The sequence below is a fragment of the Perissodus microlepis genome, chromosome 7, assembly GCF_051167445.1.
Source record: "Perissodus microlepis isolate ML-2025 ecotype Zambia chromosome 7, ASM5116744v1, whole genome shotgun sequence".
Taxonomy (NCBI): Eukaryota; Metazoa; Chordata; class Actinopteri; order Cichliformes; family Cichlidae; genus Perissodus; species Perissodus microlepis.
This window is the reverse complement of record NC_140467.1, coordinates 16,325,733-16,345,837: the sequence shown is the minus strand read 5'-3', so window position 1 is coordinate 16,345,837 and position 20,105 is coordinate 16,325,733. Positions and strand designations below refer to the sequence as shown.

At 40.5% G+C, this 20,105-nt stretch overlaps 2 protein-coding genes across 5 annotated transcripts in view; one reads left to right on the top strand and one right to left on the bottom strand.

Annotated features, from left to right (window-relative positions):
- Nucleotides 1-1,194: 1,194 nt before the first annotated feature.
- Nucleotides 1,195-19,411, bottom strand: asb13b (ankyrin repeat and SOCS box containing 13b). Its single transcript, XM_084933834.1, has 7 exons — nucleotides 19,322-19,411; nucleotides 7,902-11,201; nucleotides 7,021-7,220; nucleotides 6,748-6,898; nucleotides 4,833-4,967; nucleotides 2,422-2,613; nucleotides 1,195-2,332 (listed from the first exon to the last, which is right to left on the bottom strand). The coding sequence occupies exons 2-7, from the start codon at nucleotides 7,942-7,944 to the stop codon at nucleotides 2,184-2,186; spliced, it is 870 nt and encodes a 289-aa protein (XP_084789960.1). The 5' UTR covers nucleotides 7,945-11,201; nucleotides 19,322-19,411; the 3' UTR covers nucleotides 1,195-2,183.
- tasor2 (transcription activation suppressor family member 2) overlaps nucleotides 17,531-20,105 on the top strand; it is a 24,826-nt gene continuing 22,251 nt past the window's right edge. For 3 of the 4 annotated variants that reach the window (XM_084933830.1, XM_084933829.1, XM_084933828.1), the window contains exons 1-4: nucleotides 17,536-18,161; nucleotides 18,465-18,613; nucleotides 18,905-19,000; nucleotides 19,086-19,158. In XM_084933830.1, coding sequence (XP_084789956.1) covers nucleotides 18,128-18,161; nucleotides 18,465-18,613; nucleotides 18,905-19,000; nucleotides 19,086-19,158 — 352 coding nt within the window. In that variant the 5' untranslated portion in view covers nucleotides 17,536-18,127. Of the gene's footprint in view, nucleotides 18,162-18,464; nucleotides 18,614-18,904; nucleotides 19,001-19,085; nucleotides 19,159-20,105 lie in introns of all 4 variants that reach the window. The other variant, XM_084933831.1, reaches the window with a different exon arrangement.

Genomic DNA, 20,105 nt, shown 5'->3' with positions numbered 1-20,105 from the left:
TCCAGATGCACTGAGGTTACAGTTAATGTTTTGGTTTTTCTTTTCACTTCCTGCTCACTGTTTGCATGTTTGGTTGCTAACATCTCCCCATCTCACGGCAATTGTTCTAGTTTTTCCACATTCTGGTTTTTACATCCTCCAGATGAACGTTCACATGTCATCTTTGTTGTTAGCAATATACATTTGTTTATCACTGACGACCAAACTTTCCACCAAGCAAGTTGTGACTACACCAGCTGAGCTTTTGGCTCAGTCCACAGACAACATACTTTGTATTTGTACTAAACTTTGCTGTAAAAACAGTTGGTTACAAAAAAAAAAAAAAAAAAAAAGGATTTTACAGTGAATATTAGCTGCTTTGTACTTGTTACCCATGCTGCTCTGTAACACAAGCTCATGTTCAGTCATGCTTTAGTGCAAGTCAGGCATAATGAATGCTTTTATTGTCTGAGTGTAGGTGTAGGTTTCAGGTTCATTTCAGGCTGCTTTGCTAGTCTTCACCAGAATGAAAACCATGTTATCAGAGCGACCCTTCAGAAGGGCTGCAGAGAGGACTTTTCCTTTGTGCTTTATGGTCACATTTAATCATTCACTTTTTGTCCCACCCTAGAGTCTGACTGACTTAAAGTGATAGGGTGCTATTCGAACGATTGCTGTCCAACCACCTACACGTTGTTTATTTGCAGTTGTGCCATTTTGAAAGGACGTGTTTTGGTTGAGCCCATTTTAAACAGTTTTGCACAGAAACCAATAAACTGCCATTAAGAAAATACTTGTCTTTCAAAAAGTTTCCATGTTAAGATACCAATGATGTACTTGATCTGCTATGTGACTGAAAGATGCAATCTATATATACCCTTTCACAATATTAGTTCCTGAAAACGCAATTTCAGATCATTTCCAGCTAAGCATTGCCAACTGTTGAAGCTTGGTTCCCAAACCCATTAGGGAACTATAGGTTGTTTTTTGTTGTTGTTGTTGTTGTTGTTGTTGTTGTTGTTGTTGTTGTTGTTGTTTTAAGTGGATGTTCAAGTTGTTGTTTTTTTCCAGGGGAACTTTCCATTCATTTCACGTAGTCTGTCAATTCCAAAGGAAATGAAGTACCTGTAAATCTAAAACAGTTTTGTGGGTGTTTAAAAAAAAAAAAAAAAAAAAAAAATATGACGCTTGAAGTCCAATTAAAACAACGCCAAGTTATTTTTAAATTCATGTGGTAGTCATCTGGTATTTATTTACACAGATTTGATAGAGGTAGAACCATCTGTATTATGTACAAATTTACATTAAAAATAAATACTTACAGAATATATACAAATTCATATTCATATGCAGTCCTAGTAATCAAACCACATGTTGCCAAAACAATTAATGTAGTATTACGGGATATTGCAGGGTTTTAGTTTTTTGGTTTTCAAACTTACATTCACACATACTTGGACAAGTATAACAAGAAAATACTTGTCTTGTTCTTGACTCAAGTCAAGGGGGGGGGGGGGGGGGGGGGGGGGGGGGGGCGGGAGTACATGAAATCAAAACTACTAATAATGGATATTAAAAGGTGGAACTTGGCCTGTTGCAACAAATACACACCGGGAGTGTGCCAGACAAGTCGGCACACACCACCACAGTTCTGAAAGGAGATCTAAAATATGGAAACCCCCTGTGTAAGGTTGACACTTGCTGTGCATGGCCTTAAAAGGCAAAAATTTATCTTTCGGTCTTCGCACAGAGCAGCAAATTGCTCCCTAAATTGTGCACAACCTACCAAGAAACAAAGCCCTAAACACTAGAAGGTGCGGAGATTTTTCTCGGTATTGGGTGGAGCAAATTAGAGGAAAAGGGCATTAAAAAAACAAAAACATTTGACCTAACATTCATTTGATGCAGAGGCTAAAGTTTGCCAACTACGTCAAACGTCAAGGCTAAATACTGCAGGGTTTTCTTTCTGTTTGTCAGAATAATTTGTTGCTGTAGCTATGACCTTAAAAAAAAAAAAAATCCCATTTTCAGTTTGCTTAGACAAAAAGTCATCGTATTTAACTGAAAAAAATAAAATAAAAATCTATACACCCATCTAGTTTGGGAAATGTTAAGACATCTGTGTGGTATCACTGTCAGCTCAAACATCCTGTCACATGATTTTCAGAAGAAAGGGCCGCAGGAACAGCCGTTGCAACCAGCGATTAAATTTCAATGACTGGAGCCGGAATGTAAGACAGGAAGCTTATGATACGATTAGGCAAGTCCAGCCTAGAAACAACTTTATGCGCTCTTGTGCCGAGAATCCTCCTCACTGCCACCCTGCTGATCTGCTGTAAACTCAGGGGGTTATCTAAGACAGAAAAAGCCATCTCAAGTTATGCGTCACTAGTGTTCTTGATGGACTAAAATAAACAGGATGTACTCTAGGTGGATACTCACTCTCAAAGAACTCGAGGCAGAGATACGATGGGGATCCCAGAGTGGTGTAGTGGATAGGTTTCTTGTTCAGGTTATCCGTGGCGTACACATTCCCCCCAAACTCCACAAGCAACTCAATCAAATCTGTGTTTTTTGCCTTGGCTGCGTGATGAAGAGCTGTCTCGTGGAGCTTGGCAGCATTCACGTTTGCCCCTTTCAAAAAGGAAAACAAACTTCTAAGAGAGAGGAAAGGGCTGCTGATGCCCAAGGTTGTGTTTTTAATAGAAATTATAAAGATCATAATCACTTTATAAAGCAAGAAATATATCTGACACCAAATATTACAGTAAAAAAAATATATATATACACATATATCCTGGTAATGGCTGCAGGTCCTTTTCAGTAAGTCCATTACTATCAATGTTGTTTGCTGACCTTTTTAGCCTAAATGTATTACAAAAAAACAGACTGAGCTAGCTCTCTGTACAGATAAGAGAGGAAGCTTCAGATCCAGTGGGGTATGCTTGTAGCTGCTACTACTGACAGACGTTGGAACAGTGAAACTGTGGATGGATCCACTGATACAGTTATTAGTAGAGGATACTGAAAAGACGAGGTCCACGCTCAAAGTCTAAAGTGCTACGCATAACAACGAAGAGAAGTCAACTTCCTGTGTTTAGATGTTTAGAAATACGTGTCCTGTTTGTGGTTAAGCTGTGAAGGTAAAACTTGACTGTACAGAAAATTATTTTTCGTCTTATTCAGAAAAAGTTTAAAAATGCCGGTACCCTGCATGCCATGCCATTTTAAGTTTTAGACTGAGAGTTACATACATGCCATTAACATGTTACATGTACAAGAGATTTTATTATGGAACAAGCTATGATATCATGGTTATAATAATGCTGTCATTACTAAGTAATGCAGCATGTTTTGTTTCTGCTCTAAAAACAGCTTATTAGTCTTTTTTTTTTTAAAGAAGCACAGATAAGACAGCATATCACAGTAAATTATCTCTAATCCATGATGACTGAATAGTACATCATAACTAAATTTCATCAGCCGTGGTGCGCAGAGGAAACGCCAGAGATCTTTTTCAGTGATTTGAATTCGCTTAATCTTAATATCGACAAGATATGCAGTCACACGAACCTTGTTATGGGCAGGCAGCCAGTCAGCTCATTTTTACAGAGAGGCAACTATACTAACGTAAAAAAATACATCAAGAGCAAACAAAGTAGCTGTGTGAGCTAAAAATCTGATGGTAATTTATTGCATTGATAAATCCATGAAGTTCAAAACAATCTCCAACAACACTGGCTGAAACGCAAACCCAAACCGTGACACAGCCTCCACCGTGTTTTACAGATGGCTGTAGACACTGTTATGCCTCTCTCCTGACCTCCTCTGTATATGTTCATGATTCAAACCAAAAATTACCAATTTGGAATTATCACTCCATAAGACTTGTTGCCCCTAATTTGAAAAAATTGATCACCTGAAAGGCCAGATGCATCTCTCACATCCAAAATACTATATTATGTCTGTCAAACTGTTATCTTTAGCATTTGACACAGATTCGTTTTACCCAACAATGTATTAGTAACAAAGTCCTTAAAGATACCAAAGTTTTCAGGGCTAACAGGACACTGGACACTGTTTCGTCTTTTTTATGCTTGAATGATTCATAGTGTTCAGTGGTTTAAGCAAGAAAATATTCCCATAAAACAGGTCAGACACAAGGATTGGGCTGAATATGAGTGAGAAAGCAACCAATATCCAAAGAAAAACTTTGAAAGGTCTTTGGCAAGCCTGGAGAACTATTGTTTAAGACCACTTTACAAAAAGATAGTACAAGAATATCCGCCTAATTGGCAGAAAAATATAAAGAAATAAGGAGTAGCCCAAGACTTAGTCACATTAACGTATTTCATTAAACTAATGTGTAAGAGTGAGTTGCAGTCCCAGTGGTGTTTAATGGTCTGCGAGTAAAGAATAAATATAAAAATAGAATCCAAACGCTGGCTTAATCTGTGCAAATGTGATATAAAGTCCATAAGTACAAAGAGGTGCTCTGTTGTAGAACGACAGATTACTGCTAAAGCTACAGAACCTTAAAAATAACTGGAAAAATGTCAAGAAATAAAGTTGGATTCAATAATCTATAGTCATTATAGATTTTGTGAATCCATCGGGGAAACAAAAAAAAGATACACCATAAAATAAAGTAAAAATTACAAAATTTAGACCCTCCTACTATATGAGCACACAGGTCTGATTGATGAATCTTCCACTAATGTGATGCTATTCTCAGAGAATTCAGGTTCACAGGTTAAGTTAGCATGGCGATATAACCTGCTAATAAGTGAACCACCCTGAAATTGCCCTGATAAGCTCAAATCCTGCTTTGTGGTACAGGCCTCTGGACTCACCTGCGTTGAGGAGAACTTTGGCGCAGTCATAATGTTGCCTGGCACAGGCTACATGGAGCGGTGTCCCATAGTGGCAGTCATGGGCCTCCATGTGAGCTCCTTGATCGATCATGAGCTGAACACAATCTGAATTCCCTGATATTTACAAAAAAAACCAAACAAACACAGAAAATAACTAATTCCAGTTGTATAAACCTAAAAAGTTCTGCAGTTGAGCAAATGTTGGCGATGCAGGTAGGTACATTTGGAATTTTAGCAGCAATAATTATTAGTATCAGAAGAAATAGTCCTTTTCGGTGTCCCTCTCAATGCATTTGTAACCATGTGTTATGCCATTAAGAGAATCACAGCTGGACTTTAAGAACTTTTTTTCTTATAAATATTAAGCTGAAAATAGTTGTGAAACTCAAGGTGACACAGTCTGTAAGCGGTTTGTTCTGCATCCTTCCATCTTTCTACAGAGAACCTGAAGGTCGGCACAAAGACTTTTTTCCCAGGACTGCTTTCCAAATAATTTTGTCCTACATGTTCCAGTCATTCTCATCCATATGAACTATATACCTTTAACAGGTGAAGCTGTGCATGCATACGGTTATCTTTTTGACTTGGGCTGTGTGGTGTGCTATCTGAAGCTTTGGTGATTCTATGACAGATGGACTGGGAACATAGTAAATTCCACAAGAACAAAAAAATAAATAAACAAACATCTCTGTGTCACTTTTGTAGTCATTATTGTAAAACGAGTATGTCACAAACCAAGCACCAAGCCCCAGGCCCTGGATGCAGTTTCAGTCACGATGACATTTACATCATTGCAAAGCTGCGCCCACAATCACCGTCTGTCTTAACACTGGTCAGCGAGAGTCGGCGAACCTGCTCATCTAGTTTTTTGTTTTAAATACAATGGAGAGGATTTGTGCAGGTGGAGCTACAGCTTTAAGTACACTGATTCCCATTGTATTCACCACCGGAGCCATAAAGGTCTCTGTTACAATACAACTGCACTGTTTCTCCACTAGAGAGACCATCTTGCCAAAAGTGTTTTCTCATCTGCCTTCGCACCCAATTTGAATTCGAGTTACATCCCGTTCCTAATCCATGGGGTTTAATATAATGTCAGCCCACCCTTTGCAGCTATAACGCTTCAAGTCTGTTTATGGGAACTTTTGACCATTCTTCCAGAAGTGCATTTGTGAGAGACACATAAAGCCTGGCTCACTGTCTCCACTCGAATTCTTCCCAAATGCCTTTTATCATGTTGAGGTCAGGACTCTGTACAGACCAGTCAAGTTCTTCCACACCAAACTGGCTCATTCATGTCTTTATGGACCTTGCTTTGCGCACTGGTGCGCAGTCATGTCGCAACGGGTAGGGCTGACCCCCAACTGGGGTCGAAAACCATTGCATGAAGCTCTCTACACCATGTTCTTGAGCTAATCTGAAGGACACATGAAATTTGGAGGTCTATAGCAATGGACTCTGCAGAAAGTTGCTGACCTCTGCGCACTATGCGCTTCAGCATCCGCTGACCCTGCTCTGCGATTTTTACGGGCCCTACCACTTTGTGTCTGAGTTGCTTCCACTTATTTATTATACCACTACAGTTGACTGCTGAATGTTTAGTAGCGAGGATATTTCACGATTGGACTTGTTGCACAGGTGGCATCCTATCAGGGTGCCACACTCAAATTCACTGAGCTCCTGAGAGTGACCCATTCTTTCACAAATGTTTATAGCAGCAGTCTGCATGCCTAGCTTCTTGATTTTATACACCTATGACCATGATAGTGATTGGAACACCTGAATTCAATGATTTTGAAGGGTGACTGAATACATTTGGCAGTATAGTGTATTTTAATCAACTGACATGGCTTAAAATATGATTATGCACAATGTTGTGTTGGAAAACACACACCTCCCATGCAGGCTTCATGAAGAGGTGAGAAGGTGAACAGTGGAGGATTTACAGTTGCTCCATACTCCAGCAGCAGCTTGACGCAATCCAGACTGCCAGCTGCACAAGCATCACACAGCGGCGTGCTACCATCGATGTTACGAGCGTCCACCTGAAGGACAGGGCCGTAATGACAGCACACATGCATCATGTTGAGCTACCACCTAAGCCACCAACTGTGCTCGATTCTCTAGTGACGTGCCGAAGTCAGGTAGCACCACAAAACCTCCTCACCTGTGCGCCAGCATCCAGCAGCAGTCTAACACACTGGGCCTGTCCCTGTATACAGGCCTCGTGCAGGGGGGTGATGGAGTCCACAGCCACTATGTTAACTGCGGCACCTCCCTCGATCAGCTGCTGCAACTGGAAGGCCCTGCCTTGTGCAGCAGCCTCGTGCACTGCTGACCGGTCTGTCCAGAATCCAAGGCCGTGTGCTGCAAAGATGTGAAACCAAACAAAACCTAAGAGCATCTATTCACAGTCAAGGGAAGGGGAGGGGGGGGGGGGGGGGGGGGGGGTGTATGAGCGTTTATACTGCTTCTTTCTAAAAGAAAAGCCAGAGTGTTTCTTCTCCTCATAAAACATGCAGCTCTTAATCCCATGTCGAGACAACTTTGTATAGAGTTACCCATTAAATAACATAAAGTGATGACAAATGCGCAGAAAAGGAGAAGAGGTTTGGGAACATGACAAAGTGGGAGAAAGTGGCTTCTCACAACCTAAACACAAATGACACTAGTGCTCTGCACGTGTGCAGCAGGGCCCAACCCACCTGAATAGAGCACATGTATTTGTCTTACATGGTGTGAGGTGTGCGTTATAATGGATCCACTGCTGAACCAGTTGCACAACAGGCAGTTCAATGCCTGCTGGTTTCAGCAACGAGCTTAAAGCGCGACGTCATGCTCTCAGATGAACGTCAACCAGTTTAAGATACCATGCTGGTTTAAGATTAGCCTTAATCAGCATCGTCAAAGAAAGATGAAAGGCAGTCTCCACGAAATGAAAAGCTAATAAATCTAGGATCTGATGGCATCATCGGGATAATAACCGGCAGACTCCTTATTGAAACGGCTGTCTTGGTTACTGTTAGTCACCAACTCTAAGCTACTTACCGATTTCTCCATACAAGGACGGTCTGGCCCGTGTGATCTCCATTTCATGTTCCTGTTTTTGTCTCTGTCAGCAACGCAGATTTAGCCGAGCATGGTTTTCATTTTGAAGCAAAGCAACAAAAATCGAAAGGACTGCATTACTACGAGTACTACCACACACACCGTGCAACCCTGTGCAGAGTCTGAGCAGCTGAGGTTTAGCCTAAATAAACAACGCCGGGGAATTCTGGGATATGTAGGCGAAGGGTTATGATTATTACAGATAAATGAAAATAATAAAGGACACACACACACATTTATATATGTATATATAAATATAAATATATATTGTAGATGTTGTGGTTCTTTAGTAATGCAGAATAATAGGACATATGTATTTATTTGTGTAGCACATTTTTAAAATCCATTTTGTGGATTCAAAGCATAGACTGTATATAAAAGACGGACAGAGCAATGGATTTTGGACCTATTTTGAAGCCTTGGTGTTTTTTCATTTTTGAAAGCAGAAGTTGCTATTTGTGATGCAACATGGAAAAGTCCACCAAAGATGTAGACCAAATCCCAGTGTCGTGATAGAAAGTGTATTCTGGTTTTTGCCAAAAAACAAAACAAAAAACAAAGAATCCGTAAATATTTAAAATGTTGGTCTATATTCTGTCAAACGTATCTTATGAGATACTTATGAGTCTTATGAGTCATTTTGAGCCAGAAAGAACATTCCTGACACATTGTAGAAGCTGCAATCATTTTTTTTTTGATTGTAGCTTTTGACTGACTATAATGTAGAACACAGAGAACAAAAAACATATAATTCCTTTACCTTCTTTTTTTTATACAACCCCTTCACAACTCCTGTTGACTACAGCCGATAAGCAAGGATTTAAAACAAAACAAAACACGGAAACATTGGAAATCACTTTTTGGCACAACACCGACTGAGCACAAAAGCAATAATGCAATCAGGAACCGCCAGACTTTCCCATATTTCAGATGTTTGTCATCTTAGTGTCACTGTCTGCAAATATCTCTCCACACACTGTATCCCAAAAAATGCAATTTATTGAACTGTGTCTAATGCACAAATTGTTAATATACAGTGTACTGTTCTGCCTCGGTTCCTCATCCAGGAAACTTTTGGCTGACACTGTGTCTAATCAGGGGTTTCTTAAAAGTAAGAAACAGTTTACAAACACGAGACTAATATCTGTTTACATCATAACATGACACCTGTCAATCCATTATCCTGTTGGATGACTTATAAAAATGTGTAAATTGTTTTTTGTACTAAAGTGTAAACATGTTTTGTAATCTTTAAAAATTGGTGTATTAACATAGCGTGAATTGCATCACTTCTGGAGTCAACCTCAGTTTTTCACACTTCCATGTTAGCTTCCTTTTTCAGTTTCTCTACTTTATCTAATGACTTTAACCAGCAAATAAAAAAGGTTTACATCGCTGTCAATAATGTGGCATGTAAAGAACTGTTTTTTATTCATTTGTTTGTGGCATGTGCCTGTTTAGAGCTAGCTTGGCAAGCTTTAGCTAGCATGACACATTAACTCATGATGTCACTTAAGTGCTATTTTATATTTCAATTGCAACTCCTAGGTTAGATAAGGTTAAGTAAACAGGTTAACTGTGGGATGGATTCCACCCTATATTTCATGATCCATGGTAACAGTGGTCATTGGTGAGTTCATTCTGGTAGCTATTTGTATGGCCACAGGACTGACCATTAGCCACCCAATTACCACTTCCCCTCAATGGAAAGGGAAAAGTCATTTAACCAATGTTTTTAGTTTTTTTTTGTTTGCTTGTTTTTCTGAAGACACCCTCTTGAACCATTAAAAATTAAACTTCCTCTTTCAGCTTTCATCTCTCTCGATCCTATCGTATCCCCAGCATCATCTTCTGTCACACCAACCTTCTGCGTGTCCTCGTTTGCTGTAGTCTTCCTCTTTTTGTCATGCCTAGAAACTCCATATTTGACTGCTGGGTTGAGCATTAACAACTAAGCACTGCAAATCTTTTACACAGGAGGTTGTAGTCAAGGTGCAACATGTAAGATTTTTGGCCTTAAGCATTCAAGGTTAAACAAAAATTATCAACAAAATTTGAAGAAATAAAAGATCTGACTCCAGGTGAACTGTGTTGGAAAGATTTTTGCTGAAGTGAGCACACTTGCTAGCTTCTCATACTTGCACTTTATATCTAACGGCAGAGCTTCTATTGTAATATACATGGAAATTACAAATTAGCTATCAGTGTTTGTGTTTACCATTGCCAGACAATGCTACACCACTGCAATCATTCACCAACCATCATGAATGAGGATGTGACCGAGAAGCAACGTTATATCAGCTTGCAATGACAAGGCCTCCAGTTCTTGTCTTCTTTAAGACCATGAGCACACACACACATTGTGGCAGTGTATGTTTGTCAGCGCTTGTTGTTCCTTAAACAAGCAAACCATAAGCATCAATCAGCGACCACACAGCAGTGTGTTTTGAAGCCGTTTATCAGACATGTACACTTCTCACCATCGTGTGAGTCTTCTTCAGAACACTTGTCACCTCCTCTCAGGCTTAATGGATCACATTTGCCAAATGCCTGTGAGATTCTGCTTATTTCATGTCTGTTTTTAGATGCATGTCATTATCCTGTTTGTGCAACCATGTCCTGTGATTATGACACTGCATGTCTTTCTTCAGAACGAGCTGATACACTTCTGATATCACTTTTCTTTTCTTCATCTCCATGCTGTGCATTTATTTTTACTTTATTATTTTCTGTGAGCAAAAACGTAATTTCACTTATCAAAAGATTCTCATTTTGTTTCATCTATCCAAACAATTTTCTTCTAGAAGCATTGTTATTTGTTAATATATATTTAATATCTTTTGACTTTGTTACAGTCTGTTTTTCCAAAGTTATGGTTTCCAAGGCTTCTTCTATAGAAGCCACTTACCTTTACAGAGTGCTGTAATCAGACACCAGTGCATCTTGATCTTGGAGGTCAGCTTTTATACTGTGTTTCAAGCATTTCTTTATTTGCCATTCCACAATTAGCTTAGCTGAACAAGGTACAAGTGACAGTCATAACAAAGGCATAGCCTCTCCAATTGTGTCATTCTCCTATCCACTCACAGGCTGGGTTCATCATGAAGCTTCTGTTTGTTCCTTGTAGCCATGTAGATTCCGTCATGGTTACTTACCTGGAAAAACGTGCATAGATGCTTTTCTGCACATCACTAGCCATAGCTCTGCATTTGCTGGCCGCTTTCAAGCCATTTGTCATGTCTAAGAAGACAAGCAGAACACAAAAAATAAATCAACACAAGAGAGGAAGTCAATATGACTGTTTATTTCCTGTAGAACCCTTGAATCACAAATGTTGCAACGTGGGGGAAGATTATTCTTAAAGACTTTCTTTTTAAACATTTAAACATTTGCAGTCAACAGTAGCTTGACTTGAAACTCTAAGCCCAAGATCAAGAATCACCAAAAATTCACATTTTCAATATGGGAAAATGAGGTACAGAGACCAAAACTGTGCTTGTATCAGGCTGTAAAGAGGTATTTCTGTAGTAATGTCAGCACTACAGTAGAGATTCTGTAAGTATGAGAAGCTAGCAAGGTAGTGGTCAAAAAGAACTGTAGCTTTGGCCATTTTAACATTAGCTTCATATTTTAGCCTTGGAAGTTTCCATCTGGTTAATACAGCTTCTCTGCTTTTTATATTCAATATCTAACAATGAAGCTTTTGCAACATCTGCCTACTTCTAGGGTCTAATGTAATACTATGTAGGTTGTCATATGACACGGTGGTAAATAAAATAGAGGGCTAGGCAACCAAAGTCTTGAATGCCCACTAGCAATGAAGCCTCTGTGACAAAGTGATGCATGGCAACCAAATTGCTTTCTGTGTAAAAACCCATTTACACACTTATTTTATAGTCTGGTTATTATATTGGCTAGCAGCTCAGAACAGTCTTTGCTTATATGTTGATCATAGGCAGTATAAAAGACATAGCTACTCCTGCAGCTGCAAACTGGTTACTGAAGTCTTGTTTTGAAGCCTTGTGATGAGCATTTTTGCCATTTTGTTGTTTTGAAACCCTATGTTATGAAGAGGGGCACATCAGACTGAAATTGCATTGGCTAATGACTTGTCAATCACAAATCATTAGCTCATGACAATATTTTGGACAATATACTTTCTAGCACTTCAAATGGCAAAATTATTCATGTTTTATACAGTACAACCCAAAATGAGTGAGTAACATAACCGTGGTTGCCATTAGTTTTTCATGTACTACAAATATTTGGACACCCCCCCCCCCCCCCCCCCCCCCCCCCCCCCCGAAAACTACTAGTCCAGTGACAGCAAACTGGGACAACAGCAATATGCTAACAAGGAGGATTTCTTCCAGCCAGTTGGGAAATACTCATTCTTCCCTCATGAGTGGGTGCTGCCAGAAAGTCACAGATAGAGTGGATGAAATGTTGTCGCGAGAGCAGAGGTGAGATTGATTTCGAAAGTTGGACTTGCTGGAGCGCTTGTGATACTGTGAGCACTGGAGGGTGTTTTGTTGGTAGGGGAGGTGGATGGAGGAGAGAGGACGGATGGCAGCGGCGTCTGCTGGCAAAATTGGTTATAGCAATGCCAAAAATTCAAACCTGGTTGGCAGTCCACCCTTGGCGGCGGTTGTGCACGACTGTTCCATGAGTGGGTCAGCTGTGGGCAGCTGGGAAGACTATGTTGATTTTGACGAAGAGGAGGAAATGCCTCTAGAGCAAGTGCAAGGTGAGCAGAGGAGGGAAAAGCGTAAAAGAGGTGGGAGCAGTAGTGGTAGGGATGATTCTTTAGAAGCTAGAGAGAGAACAAGAATGTTTGTTGTTCTGAGATTCAATGAAAGAACACAAGTCCATATTAAAAAACTGAGTCCGTTCGTGTTGACAGCTGAACTTAACAGTAAAGTGGGGGATATAGTTTCTGCTAAGGTACTCTCAGATGGAAATCTTCTTGTGCAATGTGTGAATGAAGAGCAGCTCAACAAGGCTTTGAACTTAAAACAATTGGGGAAGTTTAAAGTAGAAAATGCTGGGCAAGTGGGTGCACAGACGGGTGGATGCAAGGGGGTAATTTCTGGGGTGCCCATTAGTGTGAAAATGGATGATCTGAAAAGCAAAATCAAAGGAAGAAATGTGATTTCTGTGGTCAGAATGAAAGCAACAAAAGAAGGACTTAAGGTAGATAGTGAAAGTATCCTGATACACTTTGAAGAAGGAAATCTGCCAAGGAAAGTGTTTTTGGGTTTCATTAGTTATCCAGTACGAGCCTATGTTCCAAAACCTCTGAGGTGCTTTAACTGTCAAAGGTTTGGACACCTAGCGAAAAACTGTAAGGAAAAGAGGAGATGTGCTCGGTGTGGTGGAGATCACGAATATGGGAAATGTGGAGATGGAGTTCAACCAAAGTGTTGTAGTTGTGGTGGGAGTCACAGTGTTGCGTATGCTGGATGTGAGAGAATGAAACAAGAAAATCATATTCAAAAAGTGCGGGTGGAGAAGAAGATCTCCTATGCTGAAGCAGTGAGGGTGATGAGAGTGAGTGAACAGGTCAACGTCAACCCAGGACAGGGTGCTTCTCGGGATCAAAGAGTTAGTTCAGCTCATTGTTAAGGCGGCAATTAACCAACCACTTGGGGTTAGTAGGACTGACATGGGAAGAAGTGAGGGACAACCTCAATTATCAGTCAAGTCAGGAAACATGATGTTCTTTTACGTAATCGTGGTACTTATTCTTCAATGGAATGCAAGGAGTCTGTTGGTCAATGGCCAAGAGTTGAAGCATTTCATCAAACTACTTGATGTTAAACCGGATGTCATTTGTGTACAGGAATCTTGGCTTAAATCTTCTTTGGATTTTGTGTTGTATGGTTACAAGATAATAAGAAATGACAGGGACCGTGGTGGAGGGGGAGGGTGTGCAACGTTTGTCAAACAAGACATTCGCTATAGACTCCTGGGTAAAGGCAATGATTTGGAGTATGTTGCTATTGAGGTTTGGGACAGGATTGAACCAAATGTTATTGTGAATTTCTACAATCCTTGCGCCACATTGGAGCTGCCGCGTCTTCGTTCAATTGAAGGAAATGACTGTCGTACAGTTATTTGGTGTGGGGATTTTAATGCCCATAGCAGAGTGTGGGGAGGCACACACAGAGATAAAAATGGTAAGGTAATTGAGGAATTGATAGATACATGCAATTTGGTGTGCCTGAATGATGGTAGGGGGACCCGATGTAATGTTGTTAATGGAACAGAGTCAGTTTTGGATTTAACTGTAGTCTCAACTGTCCTTGCGGGAATAAGTCAGTGGACCATCAGAACAGACACTACCATAGGCAGTGGCCATTATCCTGTTTTCTGTGATGTTGGAGGGAAGATACAGGTATCTCTAAGAGAAGTGCATAAGAAGTGGAGTTTTCATAGGGCTGACTGGACAAAATTCCAAAAATTATGTGAGGAAACGATTGACAAGGTTGATGAGTCTGGTAGCGTTGATCAAATGAATAATCAGTTTATTGAAGTACTTATGGTAGCCGCCAAGGTCTCAATCCCGACCAATAAAGGCAAGAAAAGTAGGACTTTGGTGCCATGGTGGACAGAGGAATGTCGAATTGCTGTAAAGGAAAGAAACAAGGTGTTTAAATTTCTCCAAAGAACCCTTAACAAGCTCTGATTGCATACAGAAAAGCAGTGGCAGTGGTCAGAAGAACAGTGAGACAAGCAAAGCGGAGCAGTTGGAGGTTGTTCTGCTCTAAAATAGGAAGAACCACTCCAGTGGGGGAGGTCTGGGGCATGGTCAGAAGAATGGGAGGTAACCGGCAGGAATGGGATTACCCAGTTCTATCTTCAGGCCAACAGAACTTTGTAACAGCTCAGGAAAAAGTGGAGGTTATGGTGAAAACTTTTGCTAAGATTCATAGCTCTGATAACACATCAGTGTTGGGAAAAGACAGAATGTGCCAAACTAAAACATGGTATTCTGAGGATTTAGTAAGAAAGGCACACATAGACAGTAGTTTGGATGTGGTGTTTTCTCGGGAGGAAATGGTGAGAGCACTTCAAAAAATGAAGCCCACAGCCCCGGGAAAGGATCAAATTTGTTATTTAATGTTGAAGAACCTTGGTACGAAAGCGCTTAATAAACTGCTGTGTTTGGTTAACAGTTTGGATTAAGGGTGAGCTCCCAAGTACTTGGAAGGAGGCTGTTATTGTGCCAATAAGAAAACCCGGGAAGGATCCATCTAAACCAGATAGCTACAGACCAATCGCTCTTACATCAAATGTGTGCAAGTTAATGGAACGTATGATAATGCAAGACTGTCCTTTGAGCTGGAAAGAAAAGGGGCTTTAGCCAATTGTGGCACGGATCCATGTGTTCACGGATGGTGCTAAAAGTCCAGATACTGGAATTACAGGGTTTGGAATAGCAGTTCCGTCAAAAAATATTGAAATAAACAGACGCACTCCGGATGGACTGGCAGTGTACACGGTTGAAATTGTAGCAATTTTGGTAGCATTGAAATGGGTAGAGTGTTCAAAAATCAGGCAGGTGGTAGTATGTTCTGACTTGGCAGCTGTTCTTTCAAGTCTACAATCATTTTGTTCGAAGACAAGGCAGGGTATGCTGTATACTATTCGGGAGACTATAAGCAGAATAAGGTGTTGTGGTGGCAATATTCACTTTCTTTGGGTGCCAGCTCATGTAGGAATCAGTGAAAATGAAAAGGTGGATAGGTTGGCAAAAGGAGCGTTGACTAAAAGTAGGACTGAGATGGAAATTAAAAGCAGCGGATCTGAAGCAAAAGGTATTGTTTGGAGGCAGGTTGTTCAGGAGTGGCAGAAGCGGTGGGATTCAGGGAGTAAGGGCAGGCAATTGTATTATCTTAAGAAGGAGGTGGCAGGGTGTAGGTTGTATAGGGGTAATAGGAGAGAAGAGGTGGTCATTACCAGGCTTAGACTGGGACATTGTGCATTAAATAAAACACTACAGATGATAGGAGAACATGAGACAGGGCTTTGTGGAGTATGCCAGGAGGAGGAGGAGACGGTAGAGCATGTAATACTGCGGTGCAAGGGTTATGATGTGGAGAGGAAAGTTCTGCAGAATAGATTGAAGGAGCGGGGAATTGGGTAATTTAATCTGTGTTGGAGGGTAGTAGGGAACAGGTGAGGGAACTGGTGGGGTTTCTGAAGGATATAGGTGTTTATGAAAGAGTGTAGGGTCTTTTTTTTTTTTTTTTTTGGTTTTGTATTGTTTTTTTGGATACAGATTGTAAGCTCACTGTCTGACCCATACTCCGGAACAGTAGGAGGCAGTAATGCTCCTTTACGTTGGTTGCCAACCGCCGTTAAACACAAAGAAGAAGAAGAAGGCGGCCTGTGTGCATATTTACTTGATTAGCGTCGCATCCACTGTCACAAGCCACAACTTCTGCCAGTGCTGCATATCTCAATTTTTGCAACCTGGCATGTTGTGTTGCAGCAACCAAAGGTTGGCTGAAGACACAGCTGTAAAACCGTATCAGTGTTTAACGCTGTTTTTTAATTCTATATCAGAACAGAAGCTCAGAGATTTACAGGTTATACAGAGGGAGATGTTGCAATGGTCAGATGTGGGAAGTCAGAATTTCTGAGTTCCCAATCAAAATTTGAACCTGACGTTAACAATCCAACATGGTAGCATGGGCCATAAACAGTAGCAAAACTGTAAAACCAGGCTGTATCCATGGATAGGTGCAGCAGTGTTTTTAAGTAAAAAGTAAGTATTATGCCGTATTTATTGTGATATCTGGAAAATCAAATACGCTAACACACGCTAACTCAGGATTGACGCCATTCCCGAGTTCCGACATCTAAGATCCAAGTTATTTGGAATGCAGCATGAGTCTTTTTGGAACCACAGCTATCACCCAGGTGGCCATTAAAAAGAATGCAGGTTCGAAGCACGTCTGCACTGGCTTCACTCTTCAAACTAGGAAGCTGTGTCTTTGTCCAGTATGCAGAAAAGCTATTTCGAGATAAAGGAACATATCAAATATTTGTTTTTGTTCAGCTCACAGTGTGAACTTGCACTGCACATGCTCTCAGCATAATGAGAGGAACAAACATGTGCAGAGGAACTAGGCTGTCATGTGTCTCAAAGGGTGAACTATGGACTTAGAGCAATGTCCCACTCCATGTAAAAAAAAAAAAAAAAAATCACAATGAAGTAGGTACTCAAACCAGGTTACTAGTTAGGTGCTGTAACCTTTGATAGCGATATAGGCGAAGCTGCCCACCATAACATAGCAGTCTAGAGAAAACCTTTTAAATAGACTCATGCAGAACACGACCCCCCCCCCCCTGTTTTTGTTTTTTTTTTACTAAACAGGCAGCTACACATTTCCACTAGTTTTTATAGCGATTAGTTAAGTTACCGTGAGTTTGCCTGTGCATTTGGTAAACAGGATTTTCCGGGAAACCAAATTTCATGGGAACGTGCTAAAGACGTGTTAGCACTAATCTCCATAACTCCCCCCGCACCTCCCGTAGTTTATCTAACTGTGCTACGGTGTTCAATCAGCCATATAACCCATCAAACCGGTTGATAACAAGTTAGCGTTCAAATATAACCCCACGGTGTTAGCTTGTTTGTTGTTATAAATCAGTATTTCTTCGCGAGGAGGAAGGAAAGGCACAGGAAAAAACGGACACGCACACACACAGGAGAAGTGAGCCGCAGGCGCAAACTAGCTTCAGCAGCTGCCTTGCGAACACAGTTCGGTGTAGACTTTCAAGATGGATGCTTCGCCTCGATAGGTTTCTGTTTCCTTTTTGAAACCGACGACAGTAACACCGAGTCCCCACGCGAGGAGGCATGTGGAGGACTGAGGGGCTTTCATGAGTAAAGAGACGCGTTGTTTATGAAACGATAAACGTGAACCTACGTGGATATTTTTGCTTCTACGTGCTGTGGACAAACAGCTATTTTCTAACTTCCTGGTTTTCGTGTTAATATGTCTATTGAAACGGCGGCGACAGGAGCTCGAGTGACTTTGAAAGGTTTATCTGACGTGGGATACATGGGATTTAATTACCGAGTTGTGATGTTTGAATCCGGGGAGAGCAGTTTTCAGCGAAAGGAAAAGGGAGGCCGACAGATTTCATAAGCAATGGAAAGTGGGAATGGTGGTGCCTCGAGTAAAGGTGATGAGCCCCTTTCCCCCCACCAGCACCACTTATACGACTTTCACTTCAAGATTTAAAAAAAAAAGTCGTGTGGTGGGAGATTTTTCTCCTGCTTTACTCGACACCTGCTAATGTTATGTGTTAAAACTGAAAATAAATGCGTAGATAAGGATATCCAATGGGGACAGGCTGTTCCAGGATTGAGAAACAGCTCGGAGAGTTTTTTTTCCCCTTGGTTGAAATCCAATCCGCAGTTGCCTGTAATTTTCCAGTGTCTCGTGGATTTTGCGCTCATGTTTGCATTCTGTCCACTTTCTTTAGGTGTCTTGATACCTGTGCCAGACTCTTCTGACATCTTTAAAAACAGTATCTTGGCTCCACTTCAACATGCATACTTGTATGATGAGTCGAAGCAGTGTTTCAGATACAAGTCTGCTGTTTTGGTAAAGAATCCAACTTTGGAAGAAAAGGTTAGTCTAAGTCTTGCCCCAGCATTTAAGTAGATTTTTATATAGCCCAAGTATAACCACATTTAAATAACATGTGGTCGTTAAACCCCACCAGATGGTATCTTATACATATGCAATGGGTTTTGTTTCTCTTTTATACATATAATATGTATAAAAGAGTATGTATTTGAGCTCATAAGAAATCCCACAAGGGTAAAATTTCTCATGCCTGAAACAGGAACTGCTCTTACATGAAGCACAGCCTTTATTCTGATTTCCTTATTTCTTTTTTTAAAATTTGTTTTGTATCAGTACAATGCCTTACGAGCAAAAAGGAGAGACGCTGGGTATTCAGACGAGGATCTAGAGGAGTCCTATGGCTTTTTGCTCTTTGACGATGTCAACAAGGTACAGACTGGAGGTCACAGACACAGCTGAGAAAACACACAATCAACCGAATCCTCATACCGTGCTCCTTTTTTTTGTTTTAAAGGCTAACGCACTCCGTGAAACCGGTGTGCTCACTGGAAATAGCACATGTACAACTCTGGGAGATCCTTCTAAAGGTATATATATACATGTATTTTTTATCCTCCACCCTGTCCTTCCCTCCCTCAGTCTGAGCCTGATATCATATGATATCTATGTGTAAAAACTCAACGTTAAAATCTTATTCTAATAAATTCCTTAGCTGTAAACCTATAAAAATACTAATAAGCAGGATTTTACCTTAAAGGCCAGATAGAAGTTGTCCTTCATGTTTACAGATCAAGCTAAAGAATAGTCCATGTTGTTTGTCCGGTGCTGCCTTGTTTTGAAAGTGAAAGCAAATTAAAGCCCTGAATGTATACAAATGAAAGTGAAAGAATGTGTGAAACAGAAACTATACATTACATGAGGTTTTCGGGATATTGGTGTTTAAGGAAGACTGTGGCATTTCTTTCTGTTTTGCACTGCGAGTTGTATTCTTGTTAGCTCTGTTTAGCCTTAAAACTCCCAGTTTAAAATGCTGCTGGGACACCCACGGGGCCCAGTACGGACTGTGATAAAGAGTAGCAGTTATCAAGAGCAAACTTTGGTCAAAGTCAGTTTTTATGGAGCTGTTTTGCAGTGAACTGTAGGAGAAAATGGCACCGGCTTGACACTTTAAAACAACAGCTTCAGTGTGTCACATGTTATCGACTCAGCCAGTGTTTTTTTTTTTTTTTTTTGCTGCACATCCTGTGCAGACTTGCAGTTGTGCAATAGGTTTTTTTCATGACCTTTCTCTCATAAATGTTGTAATTCTTGACATTCCTAATTAAAAAAAGTCTAAAAAGTACAAGACGCAACAGACTTCTTAGACTAGTTTGTGGCTGTCTACCTCGCCTTAGAACTTGCTCTTGAGTATGTCACTATTTTTCAAGCATTTTCTATGAAGATTTCTTCTTTTCTTTTCTTTTTCAAAACTGACTCAGTTACTTGTACCATAAGCAGGAAAACACATGTTATTGCATTTTAACTATATAACTAG